Consider the following 22,165-nt stretch of genomic DNA (forward strand, 5'->3'; position numbering starts at 1 on the left):
ACTTTGAGCTGCTGGTAAAATTCTTTGTTTACATAAACAGTTTCAGTTTCCGGGCCATCATAAGTTTCCCATGTTGTTGTTGTTGTTGTTGTTGTTGTTGTTGTGGTCTTCAGTCCAGAGACTGGTTTGATGCAGCTCTCCATGCTACTCTATCTTGTGCAAGCTTCTTCATCTCCCAGTACCTACTGCAACCTACATCTTTTTGAGTCTGTTTAGTGTATTCATCTTTTGGTCTCCCTCTACGATTTTTACCCTTCACGCTGCCCTCTAATACTAAATTGGTGATCCCTTTGATGCCTCAGAATATACCCTACCAACTGATCCCTTCTCCTAGTCATGTTGTGCCACAAATTTTTCTTCTCTCCAATTCTATTCAATACCTCCTCATTAGTTAAGTGATCTACCCATCTAATCTTCAGCATTTTTCTGTAGCACCACCTTTCAAAAACTTCTATTCTCTTCTTGTCTAAACTATTTATCGCCCACATTTCACTTCCAAACATGGCTACACTCCATACAAATACTTTCAGAAATGACTCCCGGACACTTAAATCTATACTCGATGTTAATTTCTCTTCTTCAGAAACACTTTCCTTGCCATTGTCAGCCTACATTTTATATCCTCACCCATATACCAAAGAGAATAATATTTAAATCATGTTGTAGGCTTAAACTGGCACCAAACGATTAACTGATGCACATGTTTACAACAGCACTTGCATAATGAGATGTTACTTAAATAAAAGAATTCACAGCATCTTGTTAGATGAAATGTAAAATCATTATCATCAGGCGATCAAACCATGAATTATACACTGAAAATAAAAGTATACCGTAACACTATGATGTGACTCATTACAAAAACTGTGTATCAGAAAAATATAACTGGTTCACATTTGTACAGTTGCATTGTCAATCTACAAAAACTGTGCTAGGTAGTGTATTGATTCAAGTTAAAACTGTCATGAGCATGAATGCTGTGAGCATTCATACAGCATATAGCCAACTGCACAACTGATTGCTGTTTAGAGCCGAAGATGCTCATAAATGTCTACATACATCAATAGTAACTAATATCTTACAACTAATAACCTATGCTAATATAACAATGAAATAATCAATTTTTGACAATATAATGTAATCGGATAGGTAAAAAAATCTACTTATCAAGCAGTGGCAGGAGAGCTTACATATATAAAAAAAATGTTTTACGTACATAAGCTTTTGAAGCCAGTGGCTCCTCATCCTGGCAGAAGGGTTGAAGGGGAAGGAAGAAGAGTGAAGTAAAAGGAATGGAGAGGTTTAGGAAAAGAGTAAGAGCTGGGAAAAGTCACACAGAATCCCGGGTCAGGGGAGACTTGGCAGATGGGTTGAAAAGGGAATCTGTGTTTCATCTACTACAAGAAGTGCATGTGACAGTCGTAACACATGTTCTATATGTTGCAAGTAATAGAAATTTACACTTGTTATAATCACAATCGTGGTGACAGAAAGCAAAATGTGTAAAAGTAACGGCTCACGTGCATTTGTAGGCTCTAATGTGAAACGAGCTATAGTCACATTCATATGTGCACTGCTTCCATCGTACAGTAATTTTTATGAGACAAGCTATACAGGTCCTGAAAATGTATACCTAGCCAATTTTTGTCTAAATACATGACATTACAACAGATGCAACATGCTCAGTTCCATAGACAAATAGTTATATCTGCATCTCAGGTAACACACTAAATCGACAGTTATATGAAATGCATGGCCAATGAAGGATTTTTCACAGATGCAGAGACATATGTTGACTTAAAATCATGTTGTATGACACGTTCAGTTAATGTAGGTTTACTTATTGTTCATATGATAACCCAAATAAGCTCCTAAGCAGACAGACTTGGCACTAGAATGACCATGTCAGGAGAATGTCAGACACAGTAAGGCTCTAAGTCTAACTATGTTTAACTTGTATTCAGTGAGGTAACACAGGTACAGTAGCTATGTTTACAGATGTATAAAAAAGCATAAAAACAATACAGCAGCTATTTAACAGACAGCAATAGTTACATATTGACAGACTACAGCAACTATTTAACAGAAAGCAATAGCTGCATACCTATGGACATTGTAACGTAAATAAAAAAACAGACATATTATGCTTAAAACAGGTCACTGAACATATTGTGTCAAAAAATAGTTGGGTAACGTGGCACTACTGTATAATTAAGGCCAGGTGTATCAATATCTGTATTGGAGCAATTGCATGGTCTGCAGTATGTCTTTAAAATTTTCAATGATATTCCTATTTTTCAGATCAGTTTTTTCATTTAAAACAACACAGCATTTTTTTCTTCCAAATGTTTGAAAATTTCCACTAGTTCTACATTATCCATATGGAGGCTTTTGTCAATTCTGTGCAATAATTATAAATTGTCCTCTCTGTTCTAAACCAAATGGTTTTCGTTTTTCAGGTGTAGAGAGTGTGGACTGATTGTTTGCAACTGCACATTTTTAGATACAGTTTGTCCTATATAAACTTTATCACAATCACTGCATACAACTCTATATACTCCAGACGGGTCTAACTGGCTTGTCTTATTAATACTGTGCTCTGCATTATTTCTGGTAGTGTTGTTGGTATGAAAAGCTAGAGTGGTGTTAGTGTTACAAAAAATGCATTCAGTTTCATCAGATACCTTCTCTGTATGTGGAAGTGTAACAAACATAATTTTATTTTTTCTTTCTATACTTACTGCATTCAAATTACTGTTAAATAATCTATCTACTATGTCAGAAGTGTCGCCATGAAGTGTTACAATACACTGAGGTGACAAAAAGTCATGGGATACCTGCTAATATCATGTAGGACCTTCTTTTGCCCGGCGTAGTGCAGCAACTCGATGTGGCATTGACTCAACAGGTTGCCTGCAGGAATACTGAGCCATGTTGCCCCTCTAGTCTCCATAATTGCAAAAGTGTTGCTGATGTAGGATGTGCACAAAATGTCGTCTCAGTGAAGTCCCACAAATATTTGATGGGATTAACATTGTGTGATATGGGTTGCCACATCATTCACGTGAATTGTCCAGAATGTTCTTCAAACCAGTTGTGAACAATTATCATCCAGTGAAACGTCGTATTGTCATCCATAAAAATTCCATCATTGCTTGGGAACATGAATTTGATGAATGGCTGCAAATGGGCTCCAAGTAGTCAAACATACCCATTTCCAATCAATGATTGGTTCATTTTCACCAGAGGCACCAATCCATTCCTTGTAAACACAGCCTACACCATTATGGAGCTACCACCAGCCTGCGCAATGCCTTGTAGACAACTTTGGTCGTTGTAGACAACTTTAGTCCTTGGCTGCATGGGGTCTGCGCCAGACTTGAACCACACCGTCAGCTCTTACCAACTGAAATTCGCACTCATCTGACCAGGTCACGCTTTTCTAGTTATGTTGAGTCCAACTGATATGGTCACGAGCCCAGGAGAGGCACTGCAGGAAGTGTCATGCTGTTAGCAAAGGCATTCACTTCAGTTGTCTGCTGCCATTGCCCATTAATGCCAGACTTCACCACATTGTCGTACTTTTTTTTTTCTCCCATTATTCCCTGCATTGTTGCTTGTATGTTATCACTAACAGCTCTACCCAAACCCACTGCTCTCAGTCATTAAGCGAAAGCCATTGGCCACTTCATTATCCATGGTGAGAAGTAATGCCTGAAATTTGGTATTCTCGGCTCACTCTCAACACTGCGGATCTCGCAATACTGAATTCCCTAACAATTTCTGAAATGGAGTGCTCCATGTGTCTAGCTCCAATTACCATTTCGTGTTCAAAGTCTGTGAATCCCCTTTGTGCAACCATAATCACACTGGAAACCTTTCCAGATGAATCACCTGAATGCAAATGACATTTCTGCCAACACACTGCTGTTTTTTACCTTGTGTATGTGAGACTACCACTATCTGCATATTGCTATTCCATGACTCTTGTCAACTCAGCATATATCATAATTATAACTCTTTTTCATATTGTTGTTGTTGACGTCATCGTCATCCTCCCCAGCCAGTTTTTGAAGGATTTTGACATGGAGACAACGATTGCTAGCAGCTTTTGTCAGGGATGCATCTATGGTAAACAGTATTGGCTGGCATTGGGTGAAAGAGTACAGAAACCCACTAAACCTGGAGAATTAGTTTATGCAGATATTTGTGGACCAGTGGAAGAAAATGATTTGCAGGGTCGTTGATACATTGCAGTTTTTAATGATGATTTTTCCAGATTTAGAGCAACATACTATTTCCAACTGAAACAAAAAAGATGAGATTAAAGAAAAATTACCACTATTCATTAAAGTGATAAAGATACATATACATACACAGTGAGAGGCTTTGATGATGGTACAGGATGTGTATGTAAATTACTGAAAAGACTGTATGGTGTAAAGCAAGCCTCAAAATGCTGGTATGAATGCATTGTTAAATTTCTTACTGAATGTAATTTATGGCAGAACTGTTCTGTGGTGAAAACCTGGTGCTGGTGTTTGTGGGATCTGCTGATGCAACAATTAAGTTTATTGAGAAGTTGGGTAATTGTTTTCAGATCACTGAAGAAAAAGTTGATTACTTCTTGGGGTTACAAATAAAGAAATTTGACAGCTATTCAAATAAATCAGTCTGAATACATGAAGAGAATTTTAGAGGAATATGGCATGATGACAAATCCGTTGCCTTTACCCATTGAACCCTGTGAATGAGTCACCTGCTTTTAATAGTACCTCACAGTCTATCAAGAAATGGTTGGAAGTTTGATGTATTTAACACAAGGTAGAAGACCAGACTTATCAAAAGCTGTCAATGTTGTAATGAGACTTCAAGACTCACCTACACAGGCACATTTTGCATTGCTATAATGAATATTCAGGCATCTTAAATCAACAATTGCAAATTGCATTAAGTTTGAGAAGAATAATATTGAAGCTTGTAGTGATGCCTATATTGGTGGGACAGAAGCACAAGTCAATCAATACGTGGCATCCTGCTCAAGTTCCATGGATGGCTAGTTGTGGGGTAAAGTAAATTGCAGCAGTGTGTTGCTCTTTCATCTGTTGGAGGCAGAAGATGTGGCTGCTACTGAAGCTTGTAAATCACTTGCATGGCTGGATCAACTTCTGAAATAAATTTCAGTTGTTAAGTCTTCAGTTCCTATTTTGCAAACAGATACCAAAGTGCTATGAAATTTATTAATGGATCAGAATTTTATGAACGATCAAAACACTTTGAGACTATGTATCATTACATTTGTCAACTATTTAAAGAGGAGAGGCAGACATTGTGGCAGAGAGTTACCATTTACAAGATTACAGATGGTGAAGAACCGTGTTGTTGTTGGGGGCAAGTAAAAGTGTCCCGGACGAGTAGATTTGATTGGATGTGAATGTAGGCTTGTAACCACCCTGTAATGTGTACACCACATGTATGCCTGCCATGTGACCCAAAACAGTTTAGAGCGTAGTGTGGGCTGTGTCAGTACGAGTGGAGCAGTGCAAAGGGCTCGGAGGTAATCACAGTGGAGCATCGGATGTTCATTGTGGAAAGTTACGTGACAACAAAGTCATGGAAATAGTGTGGTCAGTTGTTCGCTGAGAAGTTTAATGGGGCTAAAGTGCCAGTCAAAGAGCACCATGCAATGCGTAGTCCGAAAATGGTTTCAAGCAGGACCCGCTTTGAACAAGCCAAAAAAACATTCCGAAACATGCACACACAAATGCCCAAGAGATGAATGGTGGGTCTCTTTCACCATCTGCTGTAGTCAGGTTAGTATTGTGTTTTCTTCTCTCTGCTGTGATTCTTTTTACCCTAGAACTCTGTTCTCTGGCAGACAAAAATAGAAGAAATAATTTTTAACGTCAGGGTAACAAAAATGAAGATGAGCAGTGAAATTTTGTAGCATGTTGATAGATTAAAAGCTCTCCTGGGAAGGACACACCATTTATCTGTGCAGCTAACTAGCTCATGTACTTCTTTAATTAAGAAACAATATGAGCAAACAGTTGTTACTTCAATCATACTTTGCTTTCTTTCATTTTCATCTGTAATTCAGAATTTTGATTTGGGGTGATTTCCCAGGAACTAAAAGTAGGTTCAGGTGGCAAAAGAAGCAGTGAGATATTTATTAGGATTAGCACTCAGAGAGCCCTGTAGAAAAATGTATAAATTTCTAGACATGATGACAGTGATGGTGTAAGAAGATCCCTGGCAGCTACTTCTGCTGTTACCGGCTTTCAGCTGTGAAGCACAAGTGGCTTTAGGCAAATATAGTAGCCATTCATAGAACTGTGACAACACTGAGGCATTGCCATAGAGATGTTTATAACATTGCTTGTGATTGGTTGAGGTGGGTGCTCAAAGCTGCTACGTCCAACCCACTACAACTGTTAGGGATCTTATTACATGAACGTGGCAATAACCTATACATATATGTTTAATGTATGCTATAGAAATCTGGAAAAATTCACAAGAGATGTGGTATTCATGTATACAATGCCAGAAACAATAACTTGTATTTGCCTCCCACAAGTCTATAATAACTATAAATATTGATTCATAAAATTTTTCAATAACTTACAATAGTCACCTTGCACAAGACCACTAAATAAAGATAAAAGCCTACTATAAACTTGACTAAAATATACTGTATTTTATTCAATCAAGGAATTCCTAGAAACTAATCATTGTAAGATATGTTTTCCCTAATTGATGAAGAGAAGCTTTAGTTCTGAAATAAGCTAGTTATTTTCTGTGTGTTTTATTTTTGATGTTCTGTGTATGCAGCAATTTATTTTATAGAACTTGACGAAACTGTAAATTTTGACAAAGCCATTTGTATAAAAATTATTGAAAGATGAGTAAAGACTCTGATTTTGTAAAGTGTTGTTGCTATCACATACTTCAATCTTTCAGGAAATTGTGCCTTAACTTGTTGAGTTTCTACAAGGGCAACACACCAAATCAGCAGATTTTAGTACCTGGTTTAAAAACTATCATAGCCAGAAATTTTGCTGCTGTTCATTAATTTCATGGTTTTTGAGACCTCTCTAACACATGAGCTAGAAAAAGTGGTGTCTGGTGGTGGAGTATGCAGTGACTGTTTAAGTACTTCTAGTGATTCTGCTGTTGAGGGTCCATTTTTTTGTCCCTATGTTTTCAGCTGCTGTGAGAAAGGATTTATTGAATTTGACAGCCAGTAATTTGAATTTTATGTGTTCATATTTGCCATGTTATTGGCAGAGAGCATCAGTTTACTTTACTGATTACTAGTAAAGTTTATTTCAGGCAAGTACTTATATAAATTCTCTAATGGTGAAAAATCTGAACAAGCCTTGAAGGCCCAATGGTGCCATGTCATCCTGAGCCCTTAGGCATCACTGTTTAGATACTTATGGGCTCGTGCTCAGCACACTGCTCTCCCGGCCAGTGTCAGTTTTTGTGATCGGTGCTGCTATTTCTCAACCAAATAGCTCCTCAATTGGCATCACAAGGGCTGAGGGCAGCCTGCTTACCAACAGCACTCGGCACTGATGGGAACTGGTGTTACCAATGTGACAAGGCCTTCAGGAATGGCTAAACCGGTTTTGTCTATTTAGTAATTTTCATTAGCCCATAAATACCTCACAGACTATGGCTGGATCAAAACGTGAGGAGTCAACGTTTATGTAAAGTTAGAGTACTCGAGTGGGGCCCTTGTGTATATGTTGACTTCTTGCATGTTCTGACACAGCTTTGGCCAAGAAGTATTTATTTGGCATTGAAAATGATGTAAGCCGAAACTGGTTATTCATTAAATAATTTACGTGAATATATGGCTGGAAAAAACTTTATTGTAAATTTAATATCATTTGTCTCTTTTCTACTCTCATCAGGGACTGGAATATCATTTACCGTACTGAGTTTATTTATTTCATGCCTAATAACACTCTAACTTGCTGTTTCCTTGGTCTGGGAATTTTGAATTTTTTTCTGTTTAGTATTTGTACATAATTTTTGCCTGTTTGATGACACGGCAAAGAATTTTTCTATAGTGCTTGCAATGCACCCTTTAGTTTTTGATTAGATCTAGACCTTTGCATTAAATAAACCTCTCCTTTCGTGGCACCAAATGTATTGATTATATTTGTTAGACACTTTCTCTTGGCTTCCACTGTTTTTGTTTTTGACATGTTCTTTGTGACTAGATTCCTAGTGTGTGTCATAGGCAAACTTCATCCCATTATTCAGTCCATGAATTCTTTCTGAATTATGAAAAAAGTCAGCATTTGTGAGACTGTGGAATAACATTCTTCCCTTCTTAGTTATATGATTGATTGTGATGCTTCATTCCTGCCATTTGACCATCATGGTCATGTGAATAATTTATTATGGGGCTCACATTTATTTCATGACAGACAATTTCATTTAGATATGAATTATTGACAGCTATTGCAATGTGTCCTCCTATTATTGTTAGAATTTATTGTTGGGATCAAACCAAATTTTGGCATCAGAAACTGTTGATCAGAACTATGCCAGATGAAAACTATATTGAAACTGCACATTGATGACAGTCAATACACGTATCAATTTATATCACAAAAGTAACAAGTATCTATCTAATTAAAAGTTCAGGATGATATTTCATCTATTATTTAATGCACATTGATTATTGACTATGAAGTACACATCAAAGCTTAACATGTGGGTGGCTTCAGGACATTTTGGATGGTTTTGTGTGTTTATGTTCTTAGTCCTGGGTATTTAGTTTCAGAATAACTGTCTAATTTTTCAAGGATTCTTAAAAATTCTAAAAAAATGGGTTCTTTGCTAAATAATTTTGTTCATTTAAGATGGTGTGGGGATGATTTATTGTTATGAGTGAAAATCTTTAATTGTTCCAGAAGACCATCTTTGTAAATGACCCCCTCCCCCCAACATTCCAGACAGTCATTAAAAGTGTGTACCACCTGATGATGAGTCGCTAGATGATTCAAAACCGGCCATGATAAATAAAAATTGAAGCATCACAGAAGGTGATTGGTTGCAGTTATTTTTGGAACTCTGTAAAGATGTCACAGTCACAGTGTTCAACATCCATAATGGATAAAAGCTATATTAATATTTTCCTCATCTTATATCACCCAGTATTAATTTTCAGCATTTATATTATATCAGGGCATTGTGAGAACACAATGAACGAAAGGGGAAGCTGTAGTTATCAGCTGTTAAAACTATTAGCTTCCATACTTCTGTAGTTTACAATATAAGTAAAGTCCATATCAAATTCTTGTGTAGTGCAATTGTTACTGAGGTATATCGTGTATTTTGAACACAACTGTGAGAATTTCCACTGCACCCATTGCATAGTGTTATGCTTCACCTCTTCAGTTTCCTGTTGCATTTGTTCTGTTATAACCATCGCAGTCCAATGTTCATAAGACTGTCTCTTAGGGAATATACATATTTAGTTTCACCATATGAGGCAGAAATGTTTGTAATTTGTAATAATAATATGTTTGTTTCCAGGACTATTTGTAATAATGATTGTTATTGTTTTCACTTATTCAGAGATAAGACATGTATTTTATATTTACTGCAGCAAAACATATTTTCAGGATGAGTTACGATCCCTGTCTGGTCAGATGGTGGAATTGGCAAAACATGCATACCGTATTGAGCGCCTCTCTGTCCCAGCAGATATCGCTCTAGAAATGTTTGCGGACAACCCTCACAAACTGCAACAGATACCAGACATTGCAAGCAGTGATCCAAGTATGTACTATTAGTCATGTTGCACAAACTAAGATCTGCATTAGGCTGCTTGAAAACTGCCATAGAAAGAGTGAGAGAGTGTTAGAAGGTGAGGGAGGAGTGGGTTGTTCTGAGCTAAAATATTTTTAATGGGAGATTAAATTAAACTGCTTGCTGTTTAAACCAGACAACAGACAAGATGTAAACCAACTGCTGCAAAATTTAAAATTAAACTGCTTACTGTGTAAACCAGACAACAGACAGGATGTAAACCAACTGCTGCAAAATTTAATTACGAGTACTTCTGCCTCTTCCCTTACCTATGTTCCTTAATAAACAGATACAAGGTATGGGAAAGCCTGATAAATAATTTCGATAAATCAATTTTCTGATAATAATGACTGGATAATTTTTAGCCAATCTGCCCATACTTGTCAGTGAATATCTGTGGCAATTTCATATTTCCGTCATAGGCAGGATCATGTTGGAGATAATTTGCCATTACCTTTTTTCACCCAGTTATGAACTGCCAAGAATTGTTTATGTTGTTATGAGCTTTAGGGTTAAGGCATCCTGACAATTTGAAACTGTATGCATCTAAATGCTAGTGCTGAAAAGTTACCCACCATTGGGATTTGAATGCACGAACATTTGGGTTGAGTGTTACTCCAAGAATTATTTGCTTAAAACAATTATTTGTTGTAAGATACTCTAAATTCCATCACATCCATTCCTATGTCTACTCTGATATTATATTATGATTTGTTTTACTAGCCAGTGCTATTGCCAGTTTACAACAGTTTTAATTATTGTGAACTTGCTCCCAGATACTCATTTAGTATAAGTAATATGGGCCAAATGGTTTAGTTAAATGGAGTTGGTTGTGGAAAACAAGCTTAGTTTAATTGAGTCATAAGAGTTATTTTGTATAACACAGCTTTTAAATGAAAATAATGATTCCAAGTGAATGTAGGTTGGGAACTAATTTTAGACTGGTGAATAAGTGATATCTTAGTCTTGATTCACATTGATTTTCAGTGCTCTTTATTAGTTTATTGGCCTGTTACATTACATTCCCCAATATGTTTTCTTATCACGTCACGTCCTTTATCAAGGACTTTCATGTTTTTGAATGCCTCAGTTCGTAACTAACATTATTCTTGATCTCCATAATAACTCCATCTAAGCAAAAACTTCACTTAAGTGCATGTACTTCATAAAAGTTTACTCTGGTGGTAATTTTGTGCATACCATTTCTAATGTTGAGACTTCCAAAATCTGGAAACAATTTTCAACACAATGTGAGGAACCTAACTAAGCTCTTTATGTTATTTCTACCTGGGGCCACCATTACCTAGCAAAAGAAGCATTACTGTCATAGAATTACTACCCTCGCCCATTTCTCATGAAGTCGTAGTTCCCATTACTACATGTCCCAACTAGCTTCCCAAATCTTCAGAAACTGTCCTCATCAGTCATAAAGAGCACTGTTATCAAACATAACTGCCTGGCGTCAAGTACGGTCATCAGTCTGTCACCCAGTCTTCTCAAAAGGCTGCATGTTCAGCATCAAAATGTTTAATATCAAATGAAGGTTTAGCCATTTCCACTTGTTAGTAACCTGCTTTCCTCAACTTGTTCCCAACAGTGGAAGGATTTCTTTGGATCCCACCATACTGTCAACAGTTAGCCCACACTGAACATTGCCATAAATGGTTCCTACTACTATTCCAACCATGATCTGTCCTTTCCCTGCTGACACCCTCTACCAACCTTCAAGAGATTTCTCACCTTTGTCCCAGCTTCACCTTTCTTGTGCAGATTCCTTCCCAATTAGTCCAACTTCACAGCTATGGAACCCACAAACCCAACTTCACTGGTGTACATCACTCACATGATTGGTTACAGTGCTCCTTACACAGAGGTGCTTTGCCTTTGTTGTCCAGCAGCTTGCACCAATTGTCTGCAGTCTCCATTCATCTGTCCTTTCTAATGGCTCCACTAAATTCTTTGCCCATCATGCCAAGCACCAATGGTACTTCCATTTTGACATCTTACCACCTGTTTCATAGTAGGAGGTGCCTTACAGGCCCTTTGCTGAAAGATAATATCCTGCTGAGACAGCCAGAAACTGATTTCCCACACCCCTTCTTCCCCTTGACAGCAACAACCTTTTCACCACCCTGAATAAGACATAGACCTTAAAAAACTCAACATCCTGCCTGACAAAAAAGTGAAGCACTCAGATGCCATGACTGGATGTCAGTGATGTTTTGCCCCTCAGCCAGAGTACATTAATGTTGCTCATATTTAGCATTGTTACTAGGCCTCGTAGGGTATACAAGGACGTGAAGTATGTCAGATGTTGAGTGATCCTTTTGAAGGGTACAGAGATGCCACACACTCTTGTAAGACAATGTTACCAGCACCTGACTGGTTTTAAAAGAAGTATCATTTCATGTGTCCATTTGCTGTATGATCAAATTGTGCAATATCCAGATCATAACCTCTTCTTCAGGTGTGCATGTTCCATACAAGAACTTATAATGTCTTCCGTGCAACATTTTGTGTCATCTGACACCATTTGTTAGAGCAGGGTGTATACGACCCGGGACATCTGGGAAAAACCCAAGTTTTTTTTCATCCAGGAGAAAACTGGGAAAAACCCTGGAATTGTTTATAATTCCGGGAGTTTTCATTGTTTCAGTTTTCAGTTAAATTTTTGTGATTTTGACTGGTACGAACCAACACTCTAACAAAGGATATTACTGTATCCCGCTACCGCAGAATAATACTGCAGCAACAGAACATGAACAGGAGAAAAAAAAGAAAAATGAAAAAAAAATTAAGTTGCAAAGGAAATGCGCCATATACAACGACAAAACAGTGCTCATACAAGCGTCTGCCAACAGCAAAGTGTGTCCAAAGGCTTTAGGAAGACTATGCAATGCTTTGTAACAACAAATTGCCTCTGATGAGCGTGGCGTGACAACTGTTTAAATTAGATTTGTTTGAGCAGTTGTTGGGAGGGCTCTTGCGCATGCGCAGTTGAGTCGCATATGAATAGTACCTTCGCCCGCTTCTTGTTACAGAAGTGTGGCTGGGCACCACTACTTAATATTGCCCCTGTTCGGAAATTAGTAAATCTGGGGCTGATGCACAGAGCAGTCTGAGTTGTGGTAGGGAGGTGGGTCGTCTCCACGTGACCTGTTTATGTTTAATGATTTTGTTGTTTCCTCTTCATCTGTTGCTCTCACGTTAAATAATAATAAAATGGATTTTTGTGGCCGGGAGCTATCAAATGAATTAAAATACGTTCACGTAATTACAGAAGGCTAAAATATGTTATTAGTTTTAGATTTTATTTCCACCATTCCGACAATCAAACATTAATCACCTTCTAGAACAATGAAGTTATTTTGGCTGGTTTGGTAAAGAGATTTGGCTTTTATTGATTTTTCTGTCAAGGCAGTCAATTTATTTGAAACAAAGTGTTTAATTTTACACTATTGGCTAGTTTCAACTGTTCGCTGCAATTCAAGTGCACATAATGGCATTATGCCATAATAAAGTATCAAACATGAGATAATACAGTACTGGTACTCCAAGAAAATTTGCATATGAATGTGCATGTTAAGCCGGATTATGCGTTTTAGTATGGTTCACGAAATTCTGACACTCTTGAAGTATCCCCTAATGTCTTGTTTCTTTTATTACATAATGGAAGATGAAACTTCCTGGCAGATTAAAATTGTGTGCCGGGCCGAGACTCGAACTCGGGACCTTTGCCTTCCGCGGGCAAGTGCTCTACCAACTGAGCTACCCAAGCACGACTTATGCCCTGTCCTCACAGCTTCTCTTCTGCCAGTAACTCGTCTCCTACCGTCCAAACATTACAGAAGCTCTCCTGCGAACGTTTGACTCTCACTTAAAAATCAACTCTTTGAGGACAACCATTTAGAAGAATTTGTAGCCCAGAAGATCAGACATTTACGTCGTTTTTAAAAATTTTACTGGCACATTTGTGGCTTAGCTTCTCATCCATCTTATTAATCTTTGAGACCAATATTATAGATGAATGCTATGTATATTAATTTAAACCATTAACTTTTCTTATTTGTGTGTTCGCACTACTTAAGAGTGATCGTCCTATTGGCTGACTACATCATGTGTCCTATGCTGTCATCAGCTGGTGAGACCACGTTGCATGAGCTATGACTGGCTTACAAAAGTGCATCACAATCTCAATTTCAATGCTTTGGAAAGTGACATGTAGTGTTTGGTGGAATTTGAATTTATACTTTCGTAATACGAAAATATGCAGCATACATGTTTCTGCACCTCAAAGGTCTTTCAAAATGTGTTTTTCCCCCCTGAGTTACATTTTCTAAAGTAACGGGAAATTCTACTACGGTATATAAAACCATTAACATTCAAAGGACTGATGAGTTTTACACCGCTGAATAAGAGTATACTGTCACTTAACATGGAAAAAGTGTATTTTCACCCTGGAGAAAATGTATTTTTAACCAGGAAATCTGGGAAAAATCCAGGAATTTTTTTCCATTGTCCACGTATACACCCTGTAGAGGCTAGCAGGGCCCAGTGTATGGAGTTACCATTCCATGTGTAGGCTCCTGTTAACACCACAAAACAAACACTGCATTCGGATTGTTGCATGTACTACAGATGAATGACTTCACATTGCATTCAGCGATGAATCGCTGTTATGTATTACCTGTGATGACCATTGTCTAAGACTATGACAACAACTTGTGGTGAGGTCCCATTCTTCCAGTATTTTGGAGATGCGCAGGGGTATTACGCCTGGTATCATTGTATGGGGAGCCATAGAATATGACTTAAGTAGTAGTGGTAGTGATAGAGGGAACTCTGACAGCACAATGGTACATCATGGACATCCTGTGTTACTTCTTACGTGACAGTACCGTGGGACCATTTTTCAACTGGATAATGCTTGTCCACACAAAACTGGATGTGTGACCTGTAGTAGACATCCACCAGCACTTCCCATTGCAGATCAGTCACAGGCATTTTCTATATAATCAAAGATAGATTATCATAGCATTATTGTGTGTAAGTATCTGTGTGGGTACAGCATTTAACCAGCTGTCTACTCATATAAATGACCACTACTGAATTGTGGCTAACTGCTTGCTCAAAATGCTGTACATCACAATTCCCCCCCAGCTACTCCAACTAGCTCTTGTGTGAACTGTGAAGTTGGGAAGACTACCTGCAACACATTCTTTATTCCTTCAGTTCCCCTAACCCCCTCTAGTTGCCATTCTCACCTTGTCTACTTCTCACTCTCTTGCTTCAGCTCTGGCGGTTTCCGGCAACTAGAGGGAGAAGTGTGGTGATGGTGTGCCAGACTCCCACTCCCACTTTATTATTGAGCTTACGTGGAGTTGTTTCACCAATCTTCTTTTCAGGATAGACAGCTGCGATTGTCTGCCCAACTTCTTCTCTGAAGATAAGATGCTGTTTTGGAGGAATTTTTTATACTCTTTAAAATAACTCCGTGCACTCAGGATACTTTTAAAGCAATCTCACTATATTTTCACTTTCACAAACAAGACACTTTATAAATGATTCATTTTTGTGAGCCCAACAATTACTGGGTTGACAGATACTCTTACATAGTTTATAACAAATAAAATCTAGAAAGCTCTAGCAAGTCCACCATCCGGACCTCACGAAAGTAAGGGAATAAATAAGTGTCTTTTCTTTTCTTTAACAATATTCAACTATTCTCAATAACGACTGACGTAGCATTGTCGCGGAGTACGTGCTGGGCGTGTAACTCCTGAGGCGAGCACCGCGACTACCTGCCCACGTGGATCAAATGTCCGATACGTGCCAGTCCTGCACACACATAGTCATGGCACAGTATAGACAGTTCCACTTTCACACACTTATCTTTAAAATAACGCGTGTTTGAGATGGTGGAAAAACGAGGGTATCTAGAATTTACCCCGAAATTCTCGAGGCACTACACAACCTTTCCTCTCATAACATTTTACACTTCATTCCTCCCATATCACTATGTTATAAACACCACCCTAGCAGGGGGCTTGCAAGATTTTGGGGAAGATGCTTGTAATGAGCACAAGGCTTGAAGCCGTTGCAGCATTTCTTATTACCCCGTGATCACTCCCTCCCTTCTCCTCTTTCTACCTGTTCCCTCTGACCCATAAACCGCAGTGACTTCTTTGCTGCAGATCTAGCTTCCCCAGGCCCTCTAATTTTGGGCATTCTTCCACCACCTTGACCAAATTTAATAATCATTTTCAGCTAACCAGTATGTTACTCATTAGCAGGTAATTAACAGGTATGACCCTTCACTTACCAAAATTTTTCCTCATTAGTGTGAGCTAGCTGTGTGGGGAAAAGCTTGCCCATTGTGGGAGACATCTCATCGGATATGTACAGGCATCTTATTCACCTCGTCTATGTGATATTTCCAACTGGCCAAACCCAGCACAATGTCAAACCTGTTATGGGGGTGTGTCAAGTACCTGTATGGTTGTAGTGCCACCCCCCTCCCCCCTCCACATTGGCACTTTTGATGCTAAATCTCCCAGAAAGCTTAGCATGTAACACACTAGATGATAACTGGTTTGATCTTTTGACTGTCGTCATCTCCTCCTCATCTTAAAGAATATTTAACTCCTAAAAGCCTTTCTGTAGGGCAGATCCAAAATTTCTCAGGTTCTATATTGAGTACTGTTAAGTTTTTGTGTTCTAACACAGGGTCTCCCATTTTAGCCTAGTTGCAGCTACTGATCTATTGATTTGGAGCCTCAGATTTCTCCAGTCTATTTTATTGGAAGTTATATGATGATTTTTGTCACAGTGACCAATTTCAGGTTTTCCACACTGATAATCAGAACATCCTCCATGCTGGAATTTAAAGAATGCATTTGCATAGTTTCACCATTTCTTTGAACCCTAATCTACCATCAGGGAAAAAATCATGTTATCCGCCAACATTCTGCTACTGTGATGTTACAAGGACCAGAAGCACCCGGCACTCTTATCTCAGGTCCACACTGCCAGAAATTTGTATTTTATTGAAACCATGAAATAGCAGTGGCCATTAAAAACTGCAGATGGGCAATTCACATCCGTTGTGTGATACACTTACCATCTTCAAAAGACTGAGCCTAGACCCAGTACCTAACTACAGAACAGAAGCAGGACTGTTGGGAATTTTTTGTAACTGTTATTGGGATGTATACCTCCACCTCTCAAGTACAAGGAATTTCATGCACTATTTATGAGCACTAGTCATCCTCTAGTATCCCAGGCATCTATAAGGATATCATCATTTAATTTGATCCGAGCATTGTAGCTGAACACATACCAACAGATTTTGTCTGAGCCACGGAATCTGAAAGTATCCTCCCACCTCCCACCTAAATTAAATATAAATGAAAGGTGTTATCCATCCCCAGTTTCAACACTCTGATGCATGCAGTGCAAGAACAGGTTTCCTCAGTGCCTTGGCACAGTGCCCTGTAATGGCACTGGGAACTGATTATATATGTACCCAGATGCTGCATCATTTACCCATAAATCACAAATGTCATATTCTTGTACTTTTTAATCACATTTGGCACGAGAGCAAATTTCTTTCCCACAGAGTGAAAGCATAGTTACCCCAATTTTGAAATCAGATAAAAGCCCCCGTAAGGAGGACAGATTTGTCTTACAAATGATTTTTGCAAGTTGTTCAAATGAATTGTGAACCAATGACTGATTTGAGCCTTTGTGAGTAAGGAACTTGGGAGTGGATTTTGGTAAGATTGGTTACTAACAGGTGTTTATTCCTCTTGGAATCTGGCATCGGAATGGCTTTCACCCAATGCTCATTGCTGGTTCTTTTAGAACTGCAAAAAGTGTGTGACTCCACTTGATAGCAATAATGTTCTTGATACCCTGTTTGGGTGAGATTTAGAGGATCCTCCTGATTTTTATCCAGGATTTTTTACTTAATCTTCCACATTCAAGGAGGCATTTCTCCCAACTCCCCCCCCCCCTCCCCCCCCCCCCCCCCCCACAGGACAATGGAGTCCCACAAGGCTCCTTTCTGAGTGCATCTGTTTTACTTGACTTACAGATGCCATGGGACATGCACTTTCTTGATATGTTGATGACTTTTGCATCTATTACAGGTATTTAAACATGAGTATTGCAGAAACTGAACTTTAGGGTGCCATAAGGAAATCTCAGTCTTGGGCACCGTGACTTCCAATTTTTACTACAAAATGTTTAATGCAATTGTCCCCTCAAGGATTAGGTCACTCATACCCAGAACTCTATTTACATAGTGGGATACTTAATATAGAGACGTACTGCTTTTTAGAACTTGATGCGAAGATGACACTGCTGCCACATATAAAATGAAACTTTGCACTCTGTGCTATTTCAGCAACATTTCCTTGTGTGCCACTCTCTCCACCCTTCTGTGATTTTTATAAAGCCATCTTACTATCCAATCTATCCTATGGTGCTGTGCCATTTAGACTCAGTTCATCACTGCTTGGTCAGACTCGTGACCAGTGCTTCCCAGATGATCTCAATAGATAGTGTACTGAGTGAGTCAGGATGCCCCCCCCCCCCCCCCCCCCCCCCCCCCCCTACAGATTTGATGGCCACAACTATTACTTAACCATGCAATTAATGTATGTAACCTCAGAGACCATCCAAACTACATGTGACTCTTCTGAACCTTCTCACATGATTGAACACCCTCTAGGTGGGCCTCTTGCCTACAGCTTCTTCCAGGTCTATCTTTCAGTTCTAAAAACTATGACTGGTAAAAGTTTTGCAGTGGGGTGAAAGAGATTGAGGATGATTATACATAGTCCAATGAGGTCATGAAGATGGCAGTTAATGACTTTACAGTGAAAACAAATAGTTATACTGATGACTCATTTTATGCAGACATGTGGCTGAGTGTGAAGGTTCATCTTGTACAAACATGTCTGACAAATAATTGTCACTTACTGACACACATGAGAATGGATGTGATAGCAATTAGTGTAAGACGTCAAAAAATTTCCAAACAACACGTACACACGTCAAAGTTGTGTGCAGTTAATGATGTCAAATATCCATAAGTTCTCGTCTATTACAAGTTTAGTTTCATATTACTTTGATAAATGATATGCATTGTGTAGCAACTGATATCTTCATTGAACAAGTCAGTTACTACAGCAGTTTCAATTACACAAAACAGTTTTGGTGATCACTATCAGTGTCTTCTATTACAACTTTAGTTTCATGTTGTTTTTGATAATTGATATGCATCTTGCAGCAATAGATATCTTCATTGAATATTTCGTTTACTACAACAGTTTCAGTTACACAAAACAGTTTTTGTGGTCACTATCACCATGTGTCAGTTTTGCTTTCACAGAGGCACAAAACTTGAGTGTAGATTAGCAGTCCAGTGAAAGGGAGATGAGGTTCATTCCCCCACACTGTTCTGCTCCCTGTGATGCTTTAAGTCCTTGCTTATTTTATTCTGTGGCTTTTATTCTACTGATTGAGTTTCTCCACAATACAATTTTCAGTTTTCCTTCTTTATTGTTTATTTTGTATAATTTTTTGCATCTAATTTCATTAGCCTTTCCTTAGGTACTTTTAGGTGTGTAGTTTTTTGTGTGAATGATTCATGTGGTATGAATCCTCTGTTATATCTCCTACATTTTATTCACCATATAGAGGAGACATTGAGTTGCAGACAAGCACAACAAAATGACCTGCTATACATTTGAGCTTTCAGCCACAGAGTCTTCTACTTTAGAAGAAGACCTTTTGGCCAAAAGCTCAATTTTTGTTGTGCCAATCTGCAACTCAGTGTCTCCTATACATGGTAAGTAACAGTCTGTCTTTGTCATTACTCCAACCTGGATTTTCCATTGTTCAATGTTTTATTCAAAATTTTGTTGTGGTCAGTTAGAGAGAAATGGAAATGACTTTGGTGCATAACAGCTACTAATGTTCTAGTTTTTTTGTAATTACTTCCATTGTATATGTTTCCTTTTTTAAGAAGTTAATTGTTTTGATTTACCAGAGGTAATTCTGTGACTTCCTTTATAATCATACAATGCAAATCACATATCAGTATTATTTTTTTATAATATTTGATCTGGCCAATGTTAGCATTTCTTTGTAATGTCATATTCATTTCGCAGTTTTATTTTGAAGCATTTAGATTTGCCTGACTGTTTTGTTCATGTCTTGCTGTAGGGAATTTGAATGTATTCGTTAAAGTATGTGGGTGGCAAATCTCATGTTGAATTTGCACTGTGAAGAAGCAGGTTTAAATTCTTTGAATTTCCATCACAGTTCTCTTGATTGTCAAGTATAGGCTGATTTATTTCCCCCATTTCTGTTTCCTTATCACTTGAGATACTATATTTGCAGCCAATACTGACATTGCATCACTGTGTATGCTCTCATGCAAGACATCTTTCATTATTATTGTCCAGAAGTAAATTGAATGCAGAAAATGTGATAGTGATTTCAGGGACAATTATATCACTTATTTTTGAGGCGCACATTAAATTAGCACTGCCAGTTCATTGCAGATCACTTACTCACTGTGGTTTTGTGTTTTGAATTGTTTCATTTTTTTTATTGATGGATGAAGTGTCCGCATTTGTATTGTCACTGACTTGTACAAGAATAACTTTGAAGTATATGAGATTTAAACTATGTTTTGTTTTTGTCTTTTCAACAGATGGGGATATTACAGTGTACAGAATGGGAGAGCATGTGGATATAAGCAGGGGTCCCCTAGTGGGCAATACTGGCTTTATTGGTCGGTGTACTGTAACTGCAGTAAGTCGTCTTTTAATATTCTTTCATGAATGTTTGTATCGACTTTTTGTACAAAACTAATAAGAAACAGTTAAGCAGTAAGTAGTAAGTAGAGTGTAGCTTCTGAGTGGCATTTGTTATATTATTATGCCAGTGGTGATATAATTTTCCTAAGATCTTTCAGAATGTGACATTGTTGTTGTGAAAATTAAGTATTATAACATATAGCTGTCACTGATGCATTCCAGCATTTAATATTCTTTTATGAGACATGTTGGTGGAAGATATTTATCATTGTGTTGTCAGTAGTCGACAGACGTATGGAGATAATGTATGTGTCGAGCAAGGAAAATACTGTAAGTTGCTTATTTCTAATTATGCAACTCTGTTATTACAAACTTTATAAACATGTAGCCTTTTAGTAACTCCTGTGATCTGATAACCAGTAAGCAGAGTCACCCTGTATTTAGTCACTGAACTTGTAACCAGGAGTGTTGTTAAGATTCTGTTTGGCCATACACCATCCACGTTAAGGTGTTCTACGTTTTATTTAAGTCACTCATAGTGAGCCACAGGATATGGTCTGTTCACATTACTTCTTCTTGTGACCTATAGTCAAGTCAGCATAAGTTGATACCTGGGCTGGGCATGACAGCTTCACAGGCCTACGTCATCAGTAATGTAACGCGATTTTGTAAACATCTCTGTGGTAATGCCGTAGTGTAGTCACTGTTCTGCAGATGGCCATTGTTTATGCCTGCAGCCACTAGCACTTCGCAGCTGAAAGCTGGCAACAGTGCTGTGAACCGTCAGAGAGCTTCTTAAGGCATCTCGACTGTAGTGCTTCAACTTTAATAACATCAGTATCTAATATGTTGTGAACTCATATCGTTCCTTCTTCCACTCATTAAAAATGCCAACCACAATGAGAATTTCAACTGCGGCTTATGCTTTTTGATAGAAAACTAGAAGTCCTCATATTTGAACGAACAAACATATTAAGACTGAATTCGAAATTTAAGAAGCTATTGAAATACACGCTGTACATGGTAGCCAGCATTTTTTTCTTGTTCACAGCCAGAATATGAACTGGTACTACAGAATGCAGATCAATTCTATGGCCACATATGTAGATATATAGATACTCTCCTGTTGGCTTACCATGTTTCTTTTAATGTGTTATTAACACACAGCCTCTTAGGAGTTGATCTTATATCATACCTATTAATAACTGGCAGATGCACCAGTGAAATATCATGTTTGAGGAGATTTCAGTGCCAATAAACATTGAAGCATTATTTACATGTAATTTTTTAATTTATATGTAATTTTTTCATATATATAGTAAATGACAAACCTATTGGTTTAGTGGCGTCTTTTAATTTTAGAGATTGAATGAGAAGGCCAGTGATAAGATTCTGGATTCACGTTCAGAAGGGCTGTAGTTAAAATCCTCATTAGACTATCCAGGTTTAGGATTACCATGGTTTCCCTAAACTGCATAAGGCAAATTCTTCTGTAAAAGACG

General features: G+C 38.1%; 1 protein-coding gene and 1 non-coding gene across 2 annotated transcripts in view; one reads left to right on the forward strand and one right to left on the reverse strand.

The window, feature by feature from the left end:
* Nucleotides 1-22,165, forward strand: part of LOC126278303 (39S ribosomal protein L39, mitochondrial) — a 68,329-nt gene that overhangs the window by 28,986 nt on the left and 17,178 nt on the right. The window contains exons 5-6 of the mRNA XM_049978317.1: nt 9,645-9,801; nt 20,558-20,658. Coding sequence (XP_049834274.1) covers nt 9,645-9,801; nt 20,558-20,658 — 258 coding nt within the window. The remainder of the gene's footprint in view (nt 1-9,644; nt 9,802-20,557; nt 20,659-22,165) is intronic.
* On the reverse strand, nt 13,536-13,610 carry Trnap-cgg (transfer RNA proline (anticodon CGG)). Its single transcript has one exon. It is a non-coding gene; the product is annotated as a tRNA-Pro (tRNA).

The sequence above is a fragment of the Schistocerca gregaria genome, chromosome 6, assembly GCF_023897955.1.
Source record: "Schistocerca gregaria isolate iqSchGreg1 chromosome 6, iqSchGreg1.2, whole genome shotgun sequence".
NCBI classification, from domain to species: Eukaryota; Metazoa; Arthropoda; class Insecta; order Orthoptera; family Acrididae; genus Schistocerca; species Schistocerca gregaria.